This window comes from Dasypus novemcinctus, chromosome X (assembly GCF_030445035.2).
Source record: "Dasypus novemcinctus isolate mDasNov1 chromosome X, mDasNov1.1.hap2, whole genome shotgun sequence".
Taxonomy (NCBI): Eukaryota; Metazoa; Chordata; class Mammalia; order Cingulata; family Dasypodidae; genus Dasypus; species Dasypus novemcinctus.
Window position 1 is genome coordinate 147,717,313 of NC_080704.1, and position 25,695 is coordinate 147,743,007.

The window sequence follows — 25,695 nt, forward strand, 5'->3', positions numbered from 1 at the left end:
CTGATGGTAGCCAAGGAGTTACAGCCTAGCCCTGGGTCCCTGGCTGCTCTTGTTGCCCTGCTATTGATACCATATTTCCTCTTGTTCTATAAGTATCCTTATTTTTGTTTGTTTGTTTTGCTTTTAGGAGGTACTGGGGATCAAACCCGGGACCTTGTACTTGGGAAGCAGGCACTCAATCACTTGAGCTACATCTGCTCCACAAAATATGTCTTGTGCCTGTTCTTTTCACCCAGGTCTCTGTTCAGTTTGGCCAGTGACTGAGCATGATGAGAATGAAATCAAAGTCATGAGTTTAGTTTCCATTGGAATCTGCTAACACCTCCCCATTTAGAATGAAGATATTCTGAGACTAACTTTGGCTGCCTTGCTCTCAGAGATGTGGCTTATTCCTCATGTGGACAAGCAGGAGAGTGTTGGTAGGTCAGGACAATCTGACTGTGACATTTGTGAAATGACTCAAAATATCCCTGTACAGAGGGCTGTGTGTTCTTATATTATTTAGTCCTCTGAAATGGAGGCATAATATACATAGCTTTAGCTACCCAAGGAATTGACATTGAGCCTAATCATGTCACAATTTTTATAAGTTTCACTATAAGCTTTTCATGGAAACTATATGAATGAGAATGCTTGACCTACATTCTATCCTACAAGTCTTACTATCTTTTAGATATTTTGATCAAATTGCTGAATAGAATCTTGCTTCTTCACAAGTCCATCAGGAGACAACAGTGAATGTGTGAATGAAAGTGAAATGTTTCCCTTCCAGTGCATTCACTTATCTGAAGGAGCTTGCATCACTACACATACTACTGACACCCAGGGATAGCAGGGTTTGTTAGGCAGACTGCATCTAATACACTGATCACCTACCTTCCCCTCAGCTCCTGCCTTTCTCCTGTAACATAAGTGATTTTCATCCCACTTATGTTACCTTGACAGGATCAGTCCTTTGCGGCAAGGCCAGGAAATTAAACCACTTTTGAACCACCAATAAGGAAGGCATTGGTATGAGCCTGCTTTCAATTCTGTCCAGATACCTAGTTACTGTTTGAATTTAACCTAATTCCCAGTAATTCAAACCCAAGCCAAAGGTGTTCCATATTCTTGGTATAACTGTTATTTGCTGGATGCTCAGCACTTCAAGCCATATTGGGTTCCATTATCCACTTGAAACCCAAAAAGTCCTTCAGTGTAGGAAGAAAGCATACTGTTGTGAAGGCAAGCACGTTCCTTATCTGGACCGGAGCGGTAAGCAGAGCAGCTGCAAAAAGATCTACCAAAGGAGGGTTGATGTGTATTAGAATAGATCAGCGAGAAACAGGCCATCTGAAGCAGGAGGGAGAGGGTAAAGGATAGGGAGAAGGGAATTTTCAAGAAATTAAAAGGGATGATCATTACCATCTAAGTCACTGATGAAAGAAATCTGGGGGTTAATCTGAGACAAAAGGGGAATTACGAAAACTCAAGTGCAAAATATCATGGTGTGATGACATCCTTTGGAGGGGAAGATGGCTGCTGAGGAGAGTTTGAGAGTTGGATGAGAAATTTCAAGGGCTTCTTGGAGTTAGTGTCCTCAGGCCATCACTTTAGAGATCTGGAGGGATTAACCCTATGTTCTGCTTTTTCTTGGCCTGTCACAGGAACCCTAAAACCCCAGGGTTTGTAGAAGAAACCTGACTTTCCTTGAAGTCAGTCATCATATTCCTGTTCACATCTCTTAGCTCAGCTTTCCCTTACCAAGGTGGTTTTGGCAAAAAATTCCAGACAATCAATCCATACTATTTCTGTTTCTTCTTGCCTTCTTTTGTTGTCAATTTAACAGCTTTCTAGGGAGAGAATCCATTTTAGGCCCTTGAGAGCCGAACTCTTTCGCAATCTGCTGTGGAGACCAGGGAATTGGGGAAAGGGTTCCAGGGACACTCAGGAAGACAGAGCATGGTTTCTGGGTTTCCTCCCCATTCTGTTCTTGAGTGCCTTCTGCCAGGGTTGCCTAAAGGGAGCCTGAGCATAATTCTCAGCTGCCAACATAATCGTTTTGGTTTTTTTTTATTTCACAGAAAGTAGGATGAGGCACTTGGTCCTCTGCTGGTTCCTGTGCCATTCTAATGACACCCCCTTGTGGGACAGTGTGTTTTTTAGGAAAATGAAAATTTGGGAGTAAATGGAAGACTGTCTAGCTCTGAAGAGCAAAGAGGGCCTAGTGTGGAGAGCATAGCAGCACCTGCATTGGTACCTACTCTTTTCTACTCTTCCTTTCCACACATTGTCTCAGGATTTGTGGTTCATCATTGTTATCAGCAAGGGGCTACAGGGGACCTATTAGGCCAACTTGGGAAGGGACACCACAGAGTTCAGACAGTGGTTGATTGAGAGGAGTGAAAGAAGAAATAATTGCAAAGAAACACTGTTTTGAACATCATGAGATATAGGCAAAGACAGGCTTTGAAATCTAATTCAGGTTCCTATGTTTTTTGCAAACTCACTGTATGTATAAAGTTCCTGATTTACACCACAGATAAATGATGGGGGCAGGAGGTACAGGAATTCTTTACTTTACCAGAGCAATCACTATAGTTAATTAAAAAGAGCAGAGGGAAGCAGATGTGGCTCAAGTGGTTGGGTTTCCATCTACCACATGAGAGGACCCAGGTTCGATCCCCAGGGCCTCCTGTTGAAGTCGTGCCAGGCCCACCGGGCGAGTAATGCAGCAAGATGATGTTGCAAGAAAAGAGAAACACAGGAGAGCCAAGGCGAGATGCAACAGAAACCAAGAACTGAGGTGGCACAAGTGACAGGCTTTCCCACATTGGAGGTCCCCAGGATCTAATCCTGGTGAAGCCTAGAGGAGAAAACAAGAAGAAAAGACAAAAAGAAGCAGGCACAGAAGATCACACAGCAAATGGACATAGCAAACAGTGGGGGGAGGGGAAGCAAACAAGAGAGCAGAAATTAATTTCTCTAGTGCTGCACTGTCCAGTATGGTAGCCACTAGCTACATGGGGCTATCAAGCATTTTAAATGTGGCTGGTCTCAAGTAAGATGATCTGTAAGGATAAAACACACTGGATTTCAAAGACTTAGTATGAAAAAAGTATGTAATTTTAAAATATTACATGTTGAAATGCTATTTGGGATATACAGGGTTAAATAAAGCATCAAAATTAATTTGATCCATTTTTTAAACTACCTTTTTTTTAAACGTGGTTACTAGAACATTTGAAATTATATGCGGTTTACATTCTATTTCTGTTCCACAGTACTGCCTTCCAGTCGTCAAACTTAGAATTTTATATATAAGTATCTTTTCAGTAGTACATTTCTGGCTGTAAGTAAGTAGATCTATACGGGAGAAGCAGGCCCATTTCAAAAGGACAAGAAGGAATAGAGGTTTGCAAATGGGAGAAGTGATTACAGAAGAAAGACCCTACCTCAGTTACGTCTCAGCCTGGGGGTGAGGTCAATTTCCTGAGGCTAATGCTCTCTCTCTTCCCTAGCTCCTTCTAATCTAATTGGGGCCCAGAAAGGGGAGGGGGAAGGCCCTTAGAAATGTCTCTGCCCTTACCGTCTTAGCCTTCGAGCTGTGAGTGGGAGATGGTGATGATGTGGCAGGAAGTTTCCCTTGGCTGCTCTGGGCCACCATCCCTGGCAGAGAGAAGGAGAAGGAATGAGGCGAGCCCCTTCTTCACTCCCAGGGCCATCTGGTAGAGCTGCTGCCGAACCTCCTTCTGCCAATAGGCATAGATGAGTGGATTGAGCAGGGAGTTGCCCACACCAAGCAGCCACAGGTACCGTTCCAGCACTAGGTAGAGGTGGCACTCATGGCAGGCCACCTGCACAATGCCGGTGATAAGGAAGGGGGACCAGGACAGAGTGAAGCTCCCAATGAGAATAGCCACAATGCTGACAGCCTTGAAGTCACTGGGTGTCCGTGGTGGCCTGTAAGCTCTAGCTGCAGCTCCCATGTGCTCTCTCTTTCGGATCTGCTGGCTGTGCAAGGAGGCAATCTTGAGCATGTCACAGTAGAAGAACACAAAGACGAGCAAGGCTGGGAAGAAGCCAACACAGGACACAGTCAGTATGAAGCGAGGGTGGACCACAGCGAAGAACCTGCAGGGCCCCTGGTAGGTGCTTTGCTGGAATATGGGGACTCCAAGTGGGAGGAAGCCAATTAGGTAAGACATCAGCCACAGTCCGGCAATGCAGGCCCCAGCCACAAGCCCACTCATGATCTGGAAGTAGCGGAGGGGCTGCTTGATGGCAAGGTACCTGTCAAAGGCGATCAGCATGACTGTGAGGACCGAGGCAGCTGAGGAGGAAGTGATAAATGCCATCCGAAGACTGCACAGGGTCTTCTGGGTGGGCCGAGCTGGGCTGGAGAGCTGGTCTGTGACTAGGCCAGAGATGGCCACACCAATCAAGGTGTCAGCCACAGCTAGATTCAACGTGAAACAGAGACCGACCCCATCATTTTTGTTGATTGACAACAGCACAGCCACAGCCATGAGTGCATTAGCGGCAATGATGAGGGAGGCCAGGACAGCAAGGATCACTCCAAATGAGAATGATGACTCCATATCTTGAAGTGGCAGGTCGTTGGCCTACAAGAGCATGCTGCTTCTCCAGCTCAAATTCTCATGTGCCAGAGGAGAAGGAGCTGTGGGTTCAGAAGTCCAACTCAGTTCTGACCAGTGCTGGCAGTCCAGGCTGGGAGCTTGCCATCTCTGGGATCTTCCTGGTCTTTATGGATCATGCAGTCCCTTCTTGCGTCCTTAGCCTTCCTGCCTTGCCAGCTCTCTGAAGGCAGCAATCCTAGGATAGACCTCCCCCTGGGCCCTAAGCTAGTCCCTCCCACTCCAACAACCAAGTTACTAGACAACCCCCAAGTACCTCGTGCACAGTCTCGCCGCACTCTCTTCCTTCATTGATGCTTCAGGAACTTGGTTTGGAGGCACGGGGACTTTCATGAGGTCTCCTGTCTGGTGCAAGGTATAACTGATTCTAATCACACTTTTTCTTCCTCTAAAGCTTGGTATGACCTCAAATTCTAATTCTCTCAAATAATGTTCACAGCTTTTCCTTTCTGCTGTCATTCTATGGTGAATAAAGCCCATTCCCCTGACTAAAGCTACTGTCTGTAGGGTATACTCACTGAGAACTTTTTCTGCCCCATGTCCCACCACATCTTTGTTCAGGGACTAGAGGCTGCCAGGCTCGTCTTTCTTGATCCTGTAGCTCCCAGGTGTGTCTGGGGGAGGAGGAGAAGAGGAGATGGTCTGTATTCTGGGAAGTGTCTGCTCTGATGTTTGACTGTGGAATTTTCCAGGGGTAGGATTGTGGGGGTTAGGCCAAAGGGTGGTGGTGTTGCTGAGGCAGCTGACATGACTCTGGGAGGGTGGCTGTGATTAGTCCTATTTTAGGTTGTATATCCATTTGCTCAGGAACATTAGAACTAACCTTTCGCCTGCTGCTCTCATCTTGGATACCAAGAAGAGAAGGGTGGAGAGAAGAGCGGCTAGAAGCTTATTTACTTAGTTCAGGTGAGAGCACAAATGGGAAAGGTTAGTGTTTTAAGTGAGGGAGTGGAGAGCAAGGTGCAGAGTTCGTGGCAAATATATTCCAGGATGTTTTGACAGTCGGAGAGTGCCTTGGGCGGATGTCTCTTTCCACAAATGATCAGAAAGGCTGTGTCGTAGGGGATTGTTATTCTGGTCGCCAGCCTGAGAACAGGTCTTGCTCTTTGGTGCACCCATTAGGAGGCTGATTCCAGTTGCTTAGTACCTGGTCTAATTTTATACCTGGACCTAAAGTGTGCTCGTTTCCCCAGTCCAGCTTCTAGTATTGCTTGGAGTCAGGCTGACCCTTTTCAAACCCCTACTCAAATGTTAAGAGTGCATCAGAATGAACTGGACGGCCTGCTAACCTAGAGTTTGCTGGGCCCCACTCCCAGAGTTTTGAATTCCGTAGGTCTGGGGCAGACCTGATAATCTGCATTTCTGTCAAGTTTTCAGGTGATGCTGATGCTGCTGGTTTGGGGATCCTACTTTGAAAATCACTGCTCTAGTGCAATGGTTTTAAAAATAATTTTACTGTGGTAAAATACCTTAACATAAAATTTGCCATATAAAATAACAAAATTTTAACCATTTTAAGTGTACAGTTCAGTGGCATTAATTTCGTTTACAATGTTGTGCTACACTCAAAAACACAACAAGGGGAGCGTGTATAGCTCAGAGGTTGAGCGCCTGCTTCCCACATACGAGGTCCTGGTACCTCCTCAAAACAAACAAACAAACAAAAAAACAAACAAAACCGGGGGGAAGCGGACTTGGCCCAGTGGATAGGGCATCCGTCTACCACATGGGAGGTCTGCGGTTCAAACCCCGGGCCTCCTTGACATGTGTGGAGCTGGTCCACGCGCCGTGCTGATGCGCACAAGGAGTGCCGTGCCACACAGGGGTGCCCCCTGCGTAGGGGAGCCCCATGCACAAGGAGTGCGCCCCATAAGGAGAGCCGCCCAGCGTGAAAGAAAGTGCAGCCTGTCCAGGAATGGCGCTGCACACATGGAGAGCTGACACAGCAAGATGACGCAACAAAAAGAGACACAGATTCCCATGCTGCTGACAACAGCAGAAAGTGGACAAAAAGAACATGCAACAAATGGACACAGAGAACAGACAACTGTGGGGGGGGAGGGGAGAGAAATAAATACAATAAATCTTTAAAAAACAAACAAACAAACAAACAAAACCCAATGTTGTGCTACCATCACCACCATCCATTACCAAAACTTTTTCATCACCCTAAGCAGAAACTCTATACCCATCTTCCCCATCCCCTGGTAACTTCTAATCTACTTTCTGTCTCTATGAATTTGCTTAATCTAGGTATTTCATATGAATGGAATCATATTTGTCCTTTCGAGTCTGGATTATTTCAATCAGCATACTGTTTTCAAGGTTCATTCGTATTATAGCATGTATCGGAATTTCATTTCTCCTTATGGCTGAATTGAATATTATTCCATTGCATGTTTATGCCACATTTTGTTTATCCATTCATCTGTTGATGGACACTTGGGTTGTTTGTATCTTTTGGCAATTGTGAATAATACCACTATGAACACTGGCATACAAGTATCTGTTTGGGTCCCTGTATTCAATTCTTTTGGGAATGAGTGGAATTGTTGACTAGTGCAATAGTGCAATGGTTCTTTTTCTTAATTTTTATTTTAATATCATATATACAACCTAAAACTTTCCCTTTTAGCCAATTCAGATACATAATTCAATAATGTTAATTACATTCACAGTGTTATGCTACCATCATCATCATCCATTATCAAAACTTTTCCAACATAGTGTAGTGCACTCTTTGCTGTGTTTACTCTTAGCTGTATGCTGGAATCACCTGAGTAGCCGTAAAAAGTATTAATGCTTGGGTCTCGCCCCAGGAGATTCTGATGTCTTTAGCTTGGGATGTAGCCTATGCAGCTGAGGTTTTAAAAGCTCCCCAGGTGAGTCTAACATGCAGCCAAGGTTGAGAACCATCCTCCACTGGCAAAACTGCAGGATCTGGAGTCAGAACATCTGGGTTCCAGCCTCCTGTATCCCCATCTCTCTGACTTTTGTTGGGCAAATGACTTCACCTCTCTGACTTAGCATTGGTTGCCCCATGTGTAAATTGGGGACAATAATACATACATTACAGGATTGTGGGGACAATGAAATTTACGATGGATGTGAAAAGTCTTCGTAGATTGTACGAATATTATTACTGAGTGTCTTCTTGTCTCTTGTTAATCAAAGTGTGTATCAGGTCAGCAGAATTGACATGACCTGGGTGCTTGTGAAAAATGCAGAATCCCAGGCCCTGCCTCAGACCTACTGAATCGGAGTCTGTATTTTCACAAGTTCCCTAGGTGAACTGTATGCACATGAGGTACATGAAAGCTATGGTTTTTTTCTCCCCCATTCTTGGATGCCTGATTGTATTAGTTTTTGATGGCTGTTATAATGAATTACCACAAATTAAGTGGCTTAAAACAACATAAGTTCACTATCTTGACGTTTTGGAGATCAGAAGTCCAAAGTGGGTCTTATGGGGCTAAAATCAAAGTGTCAGCAGAGTTGTATTTCTTCTGGAGGCCTTAGGGGAAAATCCATTCCGTTCCTTTTCCAGTTTCTAAATGCTACCTGCATTCATTGGCACCTGGTTGTATGGCTGGGACCTTTGCTTCCATTATCACATCTCTTCCTCTGATCCTCTTGCATTCCTTTTATCAGGACTCTTGTGATTGCATTCTGCCTGCCCTGACAATAATCCAGGATAATCTTCCCATTTTATGATCCTTAACTTGATCACATTGGCAAATTCTCTTTTGCCATATAAGGTAATATATCCACAGGTTCCAGGGATTAGGACGTGGACATCTTTGGGGTGCTGGCCATGATTCTGCCTCCCACATCAGTACTCTCTGCTGCCAGGTCTCTTCCCATCCATCCCCCAATAGTTTCTCCCATCAGTCTGACACTCTTTATTTGCTCATGCTCTAGACATCTATTTCTTTTCTTTTCGTCACCCAAACATTCCTGTTTTCTGTCGTGGCCTTTCTGGAACCCACAGTTGACTCAAACTAATCTGGAAAATAGTGAGCTCCCTGATATTGGCAGTACACAAGCAGAGGCCAAATGCCCATCTTTTGTGAAGGCTTTAGAGAGAATTTCTACAGTGGTACAAAACATGGCTGCTCCCATTGAGTTGTCTTGCAGTCTCTGCACTGTTTATCTTTCTTTTTAATGGGCCGCCAGAAGTTCTTTCCCTCCTTAATTTACTCCATTCTTTCTTAGCTCCTCTTCCCCTGCACCATGTTTCCCTTGGTCTTTTCTACTCTCTTTCTCACACCATCATAGGGTCTCAGCTCTTTACCCTAGGGGTGTGCCCATGCTGTGAGGTCAAGGCCACAGAGAACATGGTCAGTCACTGGCTCCTTCCTAAGAAGTCCAGGGCTGGTCCTTCCAGTCCTACTCCACTGGGGAAGAGTCTGCAGGGTGAAGCTTCTACAAGGCAAATAAACCAGGGTTGAGAAATTGAAGGAAATTTAGAAGATGGGGGGGATGATTCTCTGGTCCAGTTGTCCCACCATGAATGTATCATACACTGGTAATAGGGGCTATACCCAGTTAGGCAGTAGGGTGTTTTATCTATGCTGAGGGCTTGGGGTCCGGGACTGGAGGTTTCAGCTGCAGTGGCAGTGAAGGAGAAAGCCAGCTTCAACAGAGCCTGCCAGCAGAGTCCAGAGCCTGCCAGCAGAGTCCAGCTCACCAAGACAGGAGCTCTGGGAAGGTATCCAAGCCAAGCCACGCCTGATTTCTCATGGTGCCTTGACTAGCCATCTGCCTGCCCTGGTTTAGCTGCAGTCTTGCCAAAGGACAAAGGCAGTAGAAACATTAAAATCTCTTGCTGAATGACTAAACTGGTACATATACTGCTATGAAATATTATGCAGCATTTTAAAAATAATGAGATAGATTTATATGGGCTGACTTGGAGAGACCTCCAAGACAGTGGTGATTGACAAAAATCAAGTCACATTAATATATATGCAGAGTCTGAGTCCACTTATAAAAAAATGAGCCCAAAAGGTGCCCAATCATATGCATGTATAAATGTATAGAATGCATAGAAAGGAGATCATTAACAGATAGTAAACAACTTTGAGGAGGGGAGTGGGATTGGGGTGTGTGAAGAGTGACTGTTACAATTTTAAATATTTTTTACTTGTTATTTATTTTCACAGTGAGAATGTATTCACAAAATTAAAATATTTTCTGTTCCAGAGAACACAAAAATGCACACACAGGGAAGCAGATGTGGCTCAACTGATAGAGCATCCGCCTACTATATAGGAGGTCCAGGGTTTGACACCCAGGGCCTCCTGGCCCATGTGGTGAACTGGCCCATGAGCAGTGCTGCCACGCACAAGGAGTGCTGTGCCACGCAGGGGTGCCCCCTGTTTAGGGGTGCCCCATGCGCAAGGAGTGCACCCCGCTAGTAGAGCCACCCCGTGCAAAAAACACAGCCCACCCAGGAGTGGCACCACACACATGGAGAGCTGATCCAGCAAGATGATGCAACAAAAAGAGACACAGATTCCCAGTGCCACCAGACAAAAATGCAAGTGGACACAGAAGAACACACAGCGAATGGACACAGAGAGCAGGCAACCGGGGCAGGGGGATGGGTAGAGAAATGAAATAAAATAAATCTTTAAAAAATGCACACACATTCACACAGTATATATATATATATATATATATATATATATATATATATATATATATATATTTGCTTTTGCCCATACACATCTTTCAGAGATAGGTGGGCTGAGAACAAGTATAAGCCTTTCTTTGGTGATAAAGCCCAGTGATTCATAAAGGAGGATCATTTTTGTCCTGAGCCAAAGGAAATGTATATATCCAGACTCACACGGCCCTCCATCTGTCTTTCCACTTCTGCCCTCCACTCTAGCTATTACCTCTCTAATTTAGCATGTTGTTACCTTTCATCTGCTCTATTGTTGTAGGTTCCTAAGCTCATTCCATCTTCCCCCTTAGTAACATCTCCCACACCACTACATTTATTGAGTGCCTACTCTGTACTGGTTACTGGGCTAGGAGAGAGCTTTTCATACATCCAGATAACACCTTGTGAGTAAGATGTTGTTATTATCCCATCTAGCCAGGGAAGAGGCTGAGGCTCAGAGAGGTGAAAGGTCTTGCCCAGGGTTACCCAGCTAGGAAGGGGTGGCCGACCTGGGATTGAAATCCAGTTCTCCTCACGCCTGGTCCAATGTTCTTTTTGCTACTCCATGTTACAGAAGCCAGGGTGTGGTAAGCAGAATCATGGCTCCCAAAAAATGTCCTCACCCTAATCCCCAGAACTTGTGAATATGTTATTTTATATGGAAAAAGGGACTTTTCAGGCATGATTAAGTTAAGGGTCTTGGGGTGGAGAGATTATCCTGGATTATCCATGTGGCGCAGTGATGTAATTGCAAGCGTTCTTATAAAGAGTCAGCAAGAGATTGGAGTGATGTAAGGAACAGGCCACAAATGAAGGAATGCAAGCAGCTCTAGAAACTGGGAAAGTGAGGAAATGGATTCTTCCCTAGAGCCTCCGGAAGGAACCAACCCTGCCAATATGGTGACGTTAGCCCAGAGGAATGGATTTTGAACTTCTGACCTCCGGAAGTGTAAGATAATAAATTTGTGTTGTTTTAAGTGACTGAGTTTGGTAATTTGTGACAGCAGTCACAGGAAACTAGCCCAGTGGGCTAAAGGGTTCCTATGAAGAGAGTTCAAAAACTCGGTCCTGGTTATATTGCTGCTTGGCAGTGGCTACTGTCCACGGGGCATTTGATTGTCTTACTCTACAAAGATTTCTATTTAGCAGAGAAAGAGCAGCTTGCCTGCTTGAGACTTCAAAATGCGATTGACTAGGAAGTCCAGTAGAGGGCACTCAGCAAAGAGAGCCATCCTTGGAAAGCCTGTTCTCCTGGCTAGCTATGACTTACCCCGGCCAGCTAACAAGAAGGTGAAGAAGGTCAACCACCACACGAGGGAGCCAAGAGTGCCTACAACTGAAAGCAGAATTGCATCCATCATCCATGTGGAATCTAAGCCCCCTCTCGATATAGAGGTGAAGTGGACATAAACATCCCAGGGTCCACAGGATGAAGGAATATAGTATGGATTAGAGTGGACTTACTGATATTCTACTGTGGAACGATTGTGATTGGTAATGGAAGAAATTGTAGCATTGATGTGGAGAAAATAGTCATGGTAGCTGCTGAGGGTAGGGAGAGGGAAGAAAAGATATAATGTGGGGGCATTTTCAGGATGTAGGGTTGTCCTGGGTGGTACTGCAGGGACAGATGCTGGACATTGTAGGTCCTGCCATGGCCCACTGAGTGGACTGGGGGAGAGTGTAAACTATAATGTAAACCATTATCCATGTGGTACAGTAGTGATCCAAAATGTATTCAACAAATGCAATGAATGTGCCATGATGATGAAAGATGTTGTTGATATGGGAGGAGTGGGGTGAGGGGGGTGAGGGGTATATGGGAACCTCTTATAGTTTTTTAATAAAACATTTTAAAAATAGAGAAAAAATAAAATAAAATAATGGAAAAAACCCCACTATTTTAAAGAAAATAGGGTCCGTCTCTAAAAAGAAAGATCCTTTTAGGTGCTTTGGGTTGCTCTGATTGTGTTGCATCTTAGCTGTGACTTCATGCAGGCAATGGGAACTCTTGGGGGGACCTAGCATAGTGAGTATGGAGACCTTTTCTTCTGCTATTCAGGACTCAGAACCTTCTTGCTCTTTTTATTTTTATCATTGGGAATAGTACATCAGAATCTTTCCCTCAACTGTAGAGTAGGAGTTGGGTAATAAGTCACACACTTTGGTTAATGGTCATGGCTTGTGGAATGGGTGGGAGGAAGGGGAGAAAGATATTTCAATTAATATTTATTGCTTTTTCCATTGAAAGTCTTTCTTGAAGGGTATTATTGGGTGGTTTGCGTTCAAGGGGCCATTCTATGCAGAATTTTGAGTAGCAGCCCTTAACTCTCAGACAGCCATCACCAACTTTCTCCTGAGAAAGATCCGGTTTAGTTCACTAGGGGATAAGACTGAGGTTGCAGAAGGGGCAGCGAGGGGCAGTGAGGGATTTGTGACAATGGTTGGGGTATTTAGATCCTGAGAAGTAGTACCTACTATTAGTAGTATGCATTAAGCACTATGCTGGGTACTTTACATGCGTGATCATATATTTTTTTAATGGGATGGCCCTGGCATGGTGCCTGAGCATAATGAGTAAGGCAGTGCAGGAAGAGGCCTAGGCCCTGTAAACCAGCTCCAGGCCCCAGCCACACCTTCTCAGGGAGCCCTGCTTTTATCCAGGGCACATTGCTGACCACACACTGAGGCAGGACACATCCCATCAGTGTGACAAAATGACTCTCAGCCAAAATCCAAACATCTATGGCTCACTGATTTATATATTATAAAGTAGTGAGCTTACAGAACGATCATGCATAATATGCAGAATTTCCATACATCACCCTTCCACCAACACCTTGCACTGTGGTGGAACATTTGTTACAGATTATGAAAGAACATGCATGATCTTATTTAATCCTCACAATATCCCTTTGAGGGGATATATCATCATTTTATAGATCAGGGAGCCAATGCACACAGAAGTTAACAGCCCATAGTTCCATGGCTAGTGAGTGGTGGAACTCATATTTGAACCCAGATCTGTCAAAGCTCAGAGTCTGTTACCTTAACTATACTACCTATTCTCTCCGGAATGTTAAGTTGCTCACCAGAGTTGAAGTGAAAGCTGCATGGCATCATCCTGCTTTGATAGCCTATGCCCAGCCTCATGGAAGGACACCAGCCCCTACCACACATGAGAAGTATGCTGCCAGCTTAAATGCAATGTCATTGTGACTTGAGCCAAGACAGTCCTGCACTGTCCTTCATCTCTAGGACTTTGTATGGCCCCTCAGCGTGCTTCTCTGATGACCCATATGCTCTAGTATTTTTTTTTAAATTTATTTATTTTATTACATTCAGAAAATATGAGGTCCCCATATACCCCCCGACCCCTCTCCCCCCACGCCTCCCCCCACAGCAACAATCTCCTCTATCATCATGAGACATTCATTGCATTTGGTGAATACATCTCAGAGCACCGCTGCACCTCATGGTCAATGGCCCACATAATAGCTCACACTCTACCACGTTCCATCCAGTGGGCCATGGGAGGACATACAATGTCCGGCACTTGTCCCTGCAGCACCACCCAAGACAACTCCAAGTCCCGAAAATGCCCCCACATCTCATCTCTTCCTCCCATTCCCCACACCCAAAAGCCACCATGGCCACTTTCTCCACACCAATGACACATTTTCTTCAATTACTAACCACAATAGTTCATGAACAGAATATCATTAAGTCCACTCTAATCCATATTCTATTCCTCCATCCTGTGGATCTTGGAATGGTTGTGTCCACTCCACATCTATATCAAGAGGGGGCTTAGATTCCACATGGATGCTGGATGCAATCCTCCTGCTTTCAGTTGTAGCCACTCTTGGCTCCATGGTGTGGTGGTTGACCTTCCTCACCTCCATATTAGCTGAGTGGGGTAAGTCCAATAAACTAGAGTGTAGGAGTTGCAAGTCTGTTGAGGCTCAGGTCCTGGCTATCATATGGTCAGTCCAGAGATTTAGATCCTCTGGGTATATATTAAACCCCAGCATCAACTACACTTCTGGTAAATGTAACAGGAGAGACTTGTGAAAAAAGATCACACCTGAGTCCAGCTCCATCACACAGATACACAAACTCCAAAGAAGGACCAACTGACATGGCATTGAACTCCATCTGGTATAACCATAGAACCTGTGGGTCCCCGGGAGTCATGTCCCACACTGGAGGGAAGGCAACACATTTACATGCTGAGTTTGGCTTCGAGACTGGCCACATTTGAGCAACATGGAGGCTCTCAGGAGGTAACTCTTAGGCACCCTGCAGCTCTAGGCCTTGTTCTTATTTCAGGTGAACAGGCTCACAAGCATAGTCATTAGTATCAGGGGCTCATTGTTGGATCTTCATTCTTTTTTGGTCTTTGCCGTTGCACTTGGGGGATTTCTGCTGTTCCTTTAGGGACTGTGATAGAGCTCCCCTGGCTAGGAACTCAGCACTCCCTCAGTTGTTGTTTTTAACTGTAGCCACTATGAAAATATCCAAACATTTTTATGTACCCTGGATATATGCCCTGGAGAACTCCCTGCCAAACATGTGTCCCCTGTCAATAACATCCCACACCAGTATTCCTCCGCTGCCATTGTTGAAACTCTCTGTGATCCAAAACTTCCTGAAAAGTGAAGCCCAATATATTGCCAGGTTCTCTTATTAGTAAAATGGTATATAGCAATGAGTTTAATGGTTAGATATAGAATACATATTAACTTAGAAAAATTAAGGTAAAAATAAATTGGGGTATCAAAAAATTAAAAAATGCAAAAGCTTTGTTTTTGATGTTGTGCCCTCCATCACTGCAATAAGTGTTGCCCTGTGTGCAAATTGGCAAGGCAACTTCTTCCGTCTTTTCCTTACTGTCTATGCCCCATCCTTTTCCTTTCTTTTTTCTAATTATTAAGCTTATCTTCACAAGAGTTTTAGATCACAGTAATTCACATGTACAATATACAATACTCCCACATATCCAACATAAATCTTTTTCCCTTCCACAGCAATAATCTTTTTATATATTCATACTATATTTACTGAAACTGATATATAGATATTGAGACAATAGCTTTCAAACAAGGTAACATTTGTGTTTACATTGTGGTTTATATTTTAGACTATACAATTTTCGAAATTTTTAGTTATCTTATGTTTTACATTATGATTTACATTTTAGCCTATCAGCCCCTATATATTTTTGGTGTAATTTTATATGTCTTATATCCATCCTTGTGTACTCTTTTCACAAGAGTAAAATTACACATATGTACAATTACACACTTCTATTGCCCACACAGTTACATTGGTTCCCTCTATTCAATACGTCTTTCCCCCTCCCCTTAGGGCCCACAGTGACAGTCAATCTTCATTGCTTGAAGGGCCATGTTCAGAGATACTTGCAACGGTGTTGAGGGCTTGATATGCTCAACTGCCCTAATGCCCTGGGAGCCACCATTTCTCTTGAGAGATACAGTTCCCTCTATTTGATGGGATCAGTCCTCCCCAGGATGTGGGTATATCCTCACTCTCATTATATGGGTCTCTACCCAGTGATATAACCCACTATGGCAAAATGAGCATTTACATATTCCCTAGGAGTCTGTCCTGCATTGCTCTAATCTTTATAGGGCTGTGTCTCAATTATCTGGGTTCTCTGCCTCCTGTCCTACCCACTCCTCACCCTAATCTGCAGCTGTCTTTTATTCTCTAGATTAGTACTTCACTTTGCACTCTTGGTGACTGGCTTCTTTACCTTGGTCATGGTATGCTACCCAATGATATGGCTCAGCAACTGAACATGCCAGAAAATTCTGGCTCAGCAGAATGAAAATGACCAAGCAGGCAAAAGTGACAGTTGATCACGCAAGGAAGCTTTCGGAGAATAAGGGTTGGGCACTTGTTCATCATTGGTTTGGAGATTGACCTGCTTAGGTCAAATTGTGATGATCATTTGGGGACTCCTGCTCTAGGCTGTCTCCTGTCATCCCTCAAAAATTGTTTTTTCATTCAACTCTATTTAGATTGGCCTGGTTCCACTTCTCATCCCACCGGATGATCTGCTTCAGCTCAATCCATCGTGCATGTTCCTTAGGCCTGCATGCCAGTGGTAACTTCACATTTTGAATTTCTTGTAAGTGTGATTTGTGATTACGTTGGGTTCCACTTGGATCAGAGCCACCTACTTCCCCCCAGCATTTTCTCTTGACTCTCTCCCTTCCTTACCTGAAACCTGATTCTGCTCTTGAGCCAGCTCCTCAAGAAACCTGGCAGCTTCTGAAATGTGTGCTGCTCGAGGTACAGAAAGTTACTGCTTTGGCCTGGGCAGTGTAGGGAAGGTGAACGACAACAGCCAGTGGTACACAGGTCATGTGTATTCTAGAAGGCATAGTCACCTTTGAAGGCAACTTTGCATCTTCCTCCTCAAGAGTTTGGGATTCTCTGTTCAACCCCTCATGATTCTACTGAAGCTTCTGACTGCTCGGGAGCAAGCAGCAATTCTGAACGTGGGTGGAGTCAATGGGGGAGCATCTGTGCTTCCAATTCATCAACATATGACTCACATAACTCATGCTAATCCTTCTGCAACTGCTTTTTGCTGAGCTTAGCACAGTCAGCTCTTAGTGATCTGTGGATGACGGTTTTCCCAGAAACTCCTAGGATGCTCTAAGGCAGTGATCCTTCACTGTTGTTTTTGAATGGAACCCTTTGACAATCTGATGGAAGCTATGGACTTTCTCCTCAAAAATGGGTATGGTTTCATGTTACTCAAATGTGGCCAGTCTCGAAGCCAAACTCAGCATGTAAATGCAATGCCTTCCCTCCAGCGTGGGACATGACACCCGGGGACTAGCCTCCCTGGCAACGAGGGACCACTATCAAATACCAACTGATGATGCAACTGGAAAAGGACCTTATACGGAAGGTTCAATGCGGATCAGCAGAATATCCATGTCTACATAAAATACCATGACTTTAAAATGCTGTTTGACCTAAAGTAAGGGGGAAATGGAAAGGAGAAATGAGTTTATATGGCTACGAGTTTCTAAAAAGAGTCTGGAGGCTGGCAGAAGGATTGCCCTCATGCACAACTGAGCAGAGTCAGAGAGACAGATAAAGCAGATACAACCTCCAGATATTGGTTCCTTTGAAGGCTAAAGAGACCCATGAGAGTTATGGCCATGGCCGATGGGGTTAACTACCAGGGCAGATGGCCCCTCTTTGGAAATGGTGTTTATGTGTGATGAATCTGGACTCAGATGGGATCTCCCTTCATAAGACTTTCATGCTAAAGTGCTGGAGGTGCAGTTAACGTTGGGATTTAAGATATATTTAGGGGATTTGAATCTCTGGACTGACAATGTGATAGCCAGGTCCTGAGCCTCAACAGACTCCAGCACCTACAATCTGATTTATTGGACTTACCACACTCAGCTAAGATGGAGTTGAAGAAGGACAATCACCACACCATGGAGCCTAGAGTGATTACAACTGAAAATGGGAGGATTGCATCCAGCATCCATGTGGAATCTGAGCCTCCTCTTGACATAGAGGTGCAATGGACACAACCAATCCAATGTCCACATAGAAGAGGTGGTATTGGATTGAGAAAAGTGGACATGGTGGACGATGGGTATGGGGAAAGGCAGGAAGAGATGAGAGGTGGAGGTGTCTTTGGGACATGGAGCTGCCCTGGATGGTGCTTCAGAGGCAATCACCGGACATTGTAAATCCTCACAGGGCCTACATGATGGAATAGAGGAGAGTATGGGCCATGATGTGAACCAATGTATATGAGGTGCAGAGGTGCCCAAAGATGTACTTAACCAAATCCAATGGATGTGTCATGATGATGGGAATGAGTGTTGTTGGGGGGGAGAGGGGGGGGGTGGGGGAGCGGGGTTGAATGGGACCTCACATATATATTTTTGATGTAATATTATTACAAAGTCAATAAAAAAAAAAGGAAAAAAAAATGGGTATGGTCATGAACATACCCATTGTACAAACAAATTCAGGATCCTCATCGACTCCCCAAAGCCCATGCATGGTCCCAGGTTAATATCCCAGGAAGAGGTGATATGATCCTCTCTTAACATAATGCATCATTTCTTATTCATTTTACTCACCCAGGCAGCCTACAGTTAAGGAACAGACCTCTTAAACAAATACACTTAATCAAGGAAAAGTGCAACCCACATTTACCTCCCTTTTAGGATTGTGTTGTGAATCCATCAGGCAGCAATACCCCTAAGTCCCAGTGTGGGAGCAGGTAAGGACGGGATAGCATGCTGGTTAGATTTATGGGTCCTCTTGAGTCAACTGTTCTGATGGTGACATTGTTTGGATCAATTGAAATGGGTAAAAACACTGAAAAATTGGGAAACGGACTTTGGCCCAGTGGTTAGGGCGTCCATCTACCACATGGGAGGTCCGCGGTTCAAGCCCCGGGCCTCCTTGACCCGTGTGGAGCTGGCCCATGCGCAGTGCTGATGCGCGCAAGGAGTGCCCTGCCACACAGTGGTGTCCCCCGTAGGGGAGCCCCACGCACAAGGAGCGCACCCATAGGGAGAGCCGCCCAGCGCGAAGGAGGGAGCAGCCTGCCGAGGAATGGCGCCGCCCACACTTCCCGTGCCGCTGACGACAACAGAAGCAGGACAAAGAAACAAGACGCAGCAAAAAGACACAGAAAACAGACAACCGGGGGAGGGGAGGGGAATTAAATAAATAAAAATAAATCTTAAAAAAAAACAAAAAAAAACACTGAAAAATTAAAGGCAAGTCTACCAAAAGGAGGGCTTTTCTATAGTGTTTAACAATGCTAATCATTTTTCATTCTCTTCTGTGTCTTCATCTTCCTCTGTCATCCTCTTCCTTGGTCTCCTTTGTTGACACCTCAGGCACGTTTGACTTCCCAACTGAATTCATCAGTTTTCTCCCAAAACAGGCTTCCTCCTGCCTTTCTTACTTTAGCAAAAGGTATCATCATCTAACTAGTCTCTCAAGCCAGAGAACTAAAAGTCTTCCTCAGGTATTTCCTCACTGCTCACATCCATTTTCATCAACATGTGCCTCTAAAACCTGTTGACTTTGCTCCCATCCATCATAGCCAAATGGTGTCCTAACTGATTGCTCAGCGTCAAGACTTGCATGCTTTCAAACTATCCTCCATACTGGTTCCAAGGTGATCTCAAAGAAAATCGATCCCGTCACTCCCATGCTTAAGGGAGCATACTCGGATAGTTTTTTCCTCCACAAATTTCTTTCCCTGTAAACTGAGCATATTCACCCCTGTATTCTCAACACCTAAAGCAGTGTTTGTATATAGCAGGTCTTGAACCAAAGTGGCTGACTGGTAGGTTGGTAGAAAGACTGAATGATTAAACCTTATGCTCACTTTCTATTGCCACAGAATGGAACCTCAACTTCTTAGCTTCATCCACAAAGCTGGCTCTTCACAAAATGGCCTGAAATTTCCCATCCTCATCTTCAGCCATTATTGCTCTGCCCTGTTCCATACCCTGAGTACACCATATACTTTCACACTTTGATGCTTTGGCTTCTGGTGGTTCCTCTGCTTGAATGCTCTCTCTGCATGGCACCCATCCCCTGTCTTCCATCTACATGGTGTCCACCTTCAAGGCCCAGCTCACCGGTCACCTTCCTCTCTGTAGCTTCCCTGACAATCTGCTTTCCACCCCTGGCTCCCTCTGAGCCTCAGTAATCAGAATCAATTACACCATCATCTGGTTCCAGTAGCACTTAATACATACCTTTATCATGACACCCATTACTTTGTATTAGAGTTACTCATTTATGTTAACTATCTTGCAACACTGTGAGCTCCTCAGGGGCAGGATATTTTGTGGTCTTGTTCATTTTAGTATCCCCAGCATCTAGCCCAGCACCTAAGCACTGACAAACACAGGATTGCCTTTATACTGATGTCATGTGTCTTCATTTTATTCAAAAATACAGTTTTTAGTTTTAAAAATAATACCAGCTTGGGACACCCCTTCATTTGCTATCATCCTGAGGCAAACCACCAGCATTTATTGCCTGAATTATTTTTTTTATTGATTTTGTAAAAATATTACATTAAAAAAAATATGAGGTCCCATTCAACTCCACCACCCCCACCGCACCCCCCCCCCCCAGCAACACTCACTCCCATCATCATGACACATCCATTGCATTTGGTAAGTACATCTCTGGGCATCTCTGCACCTCATGGTCAATGGTCCACATCATGGCCCACACTCTCCCCCATTCCATCCAGTGAGCCCTGGGAGGATTTACAATGTCCGGTGATTGCCCCTGAAGCACCATCCAGGGCAACTCCAAGTCCCAAAGGCACCTCCACATCTCATCTCTTCCTGCCATTCCCCATACCCATCAGCCACCATGTCCACTTTTCCCACTCCAATGCCACTCCAATGCCACCTTTTCTCTGTGGTCCTTGGATTGGTTGTGTCCGTTGCACCTCTATGTCAAGAGGAGGCTCAGATTCCACATGGTTACTGGATGCAATCCTCCTGCTTTCAGTTGTAGGCACTCTAGGCTCCATGGTGTGGTGGTTGTCCTTCTTCAACTTCATCTTACCTGATTGAGGTGAGTCCAATAAATCAGATTGTAGGAGCTGGAGTCTGTTGAGGTTCAGGGCCTGGCTATCATATTGTCAGTAAAAAGATTCAATCCCCTAAATATATCTTAAACCCCAATACCAACTACAATTCCAGTAAAGTAGCATGATAGTCTTATGAAAAGAGATCCCCTCTGGGTCCAGTTTCATCACGCAGAAACACCAGCTCCAAAGAAGTATTGCCTGAATTATTAAAGTAGCTTCCTAACTGATCTTCTTGCTGCTAGCCCCTGCCTTTCAATCTGTTATCATCACAGTAGCCAAAATGATCCTGCTAAGATTAAGTCAGATCAAAATCCTTTTGTGACTTTCCACCTCACACCGACATGGCCCTGCATGATCTGTGTTCCATTCCCCCACTTGTCTTGTGTGTAGCGATGCAGAGAACAGACTTCAGAGCCACACTACCTGCATTTAAATCCTTGCTCTACCATTTACTAGCTGTGTGACCTATGGCAAGTGACTTAACCTCTCTGTGCCTGTTCCCACATCTGTGAATAGGGATAATAGTATCTACCTTAAAGGGTTATTGCAAAGAATACTTAGCACCCTGTCTAGTATGTAGTAGGCAGTATATATGATTTGGTTAAATTAAAAAATCTCCTTGCATTCTCCCTGTTGCCTGCTCCCTCCAGCCACACTGGCCTCCTTGCTGTTTCTCAAATACACTCTTTACTTACTGTTCTCTTTACCTGGAACACTCTTCTCTCAGATACCCACATGGCTTACTCCCCATCTTCTTGTAGGTCTCTGACTCAATGCCACATTATCAGGGAGGACTTCCTTGATGGACCACCCTTTATAAAATAATAACACCCTGTCACTCTTTGTCCCCTTATCCTGTTTTATTTTTCCTCCATAGCACTTACCAACATCAGGTGTACATTTATATGTTTATTTCCCTTCTTCCCCAACAGCAATGTAAACTCCGTAAGGGCAGGAACTTTGTTTGCCTTGTTCATTGTTATAACCCTAGCCCCTAGAACAGTGTCTAGCACATAATAGCTGCTCAATAAATATTTGCTGAATAAATAAAAAACAAAAGCAAGAAAATAAAGATTATAATTTCTCTGCCAAGGTAATATAGCATTTAAAAAAGGTGCTACCTGGAGAAAGGTGAGAACATTGTAACAGTATAGAAAGGCAAAAAGGGAAAATAAAAAGCTCTATCCCCCACCCCCATCTGTTTCCTGAAAGGTATCTATAGTTGAGTGTATTTTCCATTTAATTAACCAATAAGTACACTGGGGATGTACTGTGTGTGCAGGAAAGTGTTTGAGGTTTGAGGTGCTGAGGGGCTATAAATACAGAGTCTTTATCTTCTAAGATCTTACAGTCTTTCTGGGGAGGGAACATAGAGTTCCGTAGTGCTGTAGAGCTCAGAAGCAGAAATGGGAGACAACACTGTGGACTGATGATGTTAGGAAAGTTTTCTTGCATGAAACACAACTTGATCTGGATTTGGAGCTTGGGCAGTTTCCAGTCAGGCAGAGAGGACAGTGGTTCTTTTAGGTGTATGAGCCTCTTTCAGCAGGGGTGTCTAAGTGGAGAAATGAAAGGGGCCTCTTGAGGGGATCGATAGATGTGAAGCCTGGCTGCTGAAGTTAAGGATTTGTGTGAGGGAGCAGTGAGGGAAAAGACAGGAGAATAGGGATGTAGGGGTACTTAAAGAGCTAGGAGGTACATGAAAATGACTTGGAGTAGGACTGTAACTGGAAGAGATGCATTTTATAGACACTGCAGTGGTACAATTATTAGGACTTGGTGAATAATTGGATGGTGAGCTTGGGGTAAGGAATAGCAAAGATTGAAATATGAAACTCGTGTTTCTGAGGAAAATGGTGCTAGCATTCCCAGAAATAGGGATGTCAGGAGGAAAAGCTACTTTGGAATGTGGTGTAGTGATGGGAAGAGAGGAGATAACTTTGACTAGACAAATTGTTCAGTCCTTCCCTGAATGTGGGGACTGCCTTCTGCTGCTTTAGCATTGCCCACAGAACCTAGGTCTGAGCTCTGCACACAATGGGTGTTAACATGAATGTTTTTGGTGGAGAATACTAGTAGCCATCTTGAATGGCAAATCCTGGTCCTCTTCTCAGGTATTTTTTTTTAAAGATTTATTTCTTTCTCTCCCCCCTCCCCCCGCCCCGGTTGTCTGCTCTGTGTGTCTATTTGCTGCGTCTTCTTCGTCCGCTTCTGTTGTTGTCAGTGGCACTGGAATCTGTGTTTCTTTTTGCTGCATCATCTTGTGTCATTTCTCCGTGTGTGCGGTGCCATTCTTAGGCAGGCTGCACTTTCTTTCACGCTGGGCGGCTCTCCTTAAGGACGCACTCCTTGCATGTGGAGCTCCCCTATGTGGGGACACCCCTGTGTGGCACGGCACTCCTTGTGCGCATCAGCACTGTGCATGGGCCAGCTCCACATGGGTCAAGGAGGCCCAGGGTTTGGACCGTGGACCTCCCATGTGGTAGACGGACGCCCTAACCACTGGGCCAGGTCTGCCTCCTCTTCTCAGGTATTAAGTTCATTGTGTCCTCTGAACCTCCATCCCCTTTCAACTCAGATTTATGGAAACCTCCAGGCATCATATTACAATATTGCCTACTAACTGCAAGCACATCCATGGAGAATCTGACTTCTGGCTTTTTTATTTACTTCAGGATCTCCTAGGGTGAACAACAATGGACTCTAGACTTTCCAATTTAGTCCTCAGTCTTGGGTAAATCGGGATGGTTAGCAGCTCTCCCACTTCTGATGAATCCATCACCTTGAGAGCAAGCCTTCTCATGTTCTCTTCAACCTTAATTGCCACTGCCCTTCCCTTTGGTTGGATTTACCCTCCCCTTGTGTTTCAGCTTTTTTTTCTGAACTCAGATGAGTGAACCCCAGGTGTAGCCCCAACGCTCTCGTTTCAGAGTCACTTGAAGAAGCCAACCAGATAATGCTGTATGCTGGTTTACCACTTTGCAGTGGCTACTTCAACACACACAACTAAGCAACCTGAGATTCCTAGGAGCAGATAAAACCCATATGCAATCTGTCACTGTTTAGTTTTCATTTCCAAGATAGTTCTACAAAGTTAATGAATAGCTGAGTGGAGATAGAATGAATGAGGAGACACTGTCATGGGCGGGCAGCCTCTATTCTGCTGCTTGGCAGTAAATGGGTACATGGTGAGCCACTGGAGGGTAGGGTTCTCAAAATCATTATCGTCATTGCCAAAATGTTTTTATGGAGGTCTAATTTCTGTGGCTCTGAGCTAGGTCTACAAAGAGAACTACAAAGCTCTCTGGACCTTTACTTTTTTTTTTTTTTTAAGATTTATTTATTTTTTATTTAATTCCCCCCCTCCCCCGGTTGTCTGTTCTCTGTGACTATTTGCTGCGTCTTGTTTCTTTTGTCTGGACCTTTACTTTTTAAAATATCATGGTCCAAGATCAGTCACTGATTTGGACACATGCAAGATGTATTCAAATCTTCATGACTTAAATGACACATTATATACCACATCTCTCATACTGGCTCCTGGATATTTCTGCAGTGAAACCTGTCAGGCAAATGTATCTTGTCTCCTCGATTACATTATTATCTCCTTGAGGGGCAGAGGACCGGCCTTACAGTCCTATCTACAGGTTCTAGTTGTACAGGACAGATAGAGGTGTTCACTAAAGACTGATTAAGTCAACCTGACCTGATGGGCAGGGACAGAGTATCTTTCCAGCTAATTATCTCCTTTGAACCTCGGTTTCTTCATCTATAAAATGGAGATAGTAATTCATGGTACTTAATGGGGTTGCTGTGAGGACTGAGAGACAATATATGTAAATTGCTTAGCACAGAATCTGGATCGTTTAGCACATTATCTGTTCAATTGCTATTAATTTGGTTCAAATAGGAGAGATTATGGAAAAGGGTGAGTGTAACCGTTCTCACACAGTTTTGGGGTATTCAATTTGAGGGACAACAAAAGATTTACTCACTCACATTCTTTTGCAATAACTTCTGAACGGGGATGCTTTGATGTTGGTGTGTGTGTTTGAGCGACTGCCTGGGCGGGACCTAGGAATGGGAGCAGGGGGCTGGGACTAAAGTCGCCACATCAGGTACCCGGTCCATTTTTCATTCAGTAAACATTTACGGCTAACCCAACCAGTGCTAGCTATCGTCCAGGAGGGGCGACCCTGTGACAGACCAGGCTCACACCCCCGTCCCGTTTCACAGAGGGAGGAGCAAGGGACTAGAGAAAAATTATCTTTCTCCTATTGGAGGAGACCAGTAGGCCAAACGAGGAAAACCGTGTCGGCGTTTGTGCGCAGGCGCTACAGCGACCGCGCAGCCGAGTTCCGGCGTCTTACTTTCCGCCTACTCCAATGAGCTGCGGCGCCGGGTCGCGCATGCGCAGCACAGCCTCCCCGGCCACTGTCGCCGGGTTTCTGAGCGTTGACCCGCGAAGATGAAGTAAGGCCGCAGCTTCCTTGTGAGGGAGCGTGAAAGGGCCCGCTGTGGGTGGCTCCCGAGGGCTGGGGTTGTAGAGCGTCTGCCGCTCCGAGGGGCGGGAGAGGCGTGGAGACTGGAGAGTCTAGTCACCTAGTTTTGCTCTCCCTTACCTGAGGCCGAGCCGTACTTACTTGTCCCCTTTTCCGCTCCCCTCCCCCCCTCCCGGTGTAGCCCTTTGACCAAGGTGAAGCTGATCAACGAACTAAATGAGCGAGAGGTCCAGA

The 25,695-nt window shown here is 44.9% G+C and overlaps 2 protein-coding genes across 2 annotated transcripts in view; one reads left to right on the forward strand and one right to left on the reverse strand.

Moving 5' to 3' along the window:
• Positions 1–3,572: 3,572 nt before the first annotated feature.
• Positions 3,573–4,580, reverse strand: GPR119 (G protein-coupled receptor 119). The gene has a single exon (XM_004475930.1). The coding sequence runs from the start codon at positions 4,578–4,580 to the stop codon at positions 3,573–3,575; it is 1,008 nt and encodes a 335-aa protein (XP_004475987.1).
• A 20,786-nt stretch (positions 4,581–25,366) lies between these two features.
• Positions 25,367–25,695, forward strand: part of RBMX2 (RNA binding motif protein X-linked 2) — a 19,646-nt gene continuing 19,317 nt past the window's right edge. The window contains exons 1-2 of the mRNA XM_058291132.2: positions 25,367–25,432; positions 25,643–25,688. The gene's annotated coding sequence lies outside the window, so the exon portion shown is untranslated. The remainder of the gene's footprint in view (positions 25,433–25,642; positions 25,689–25,695) is intronic.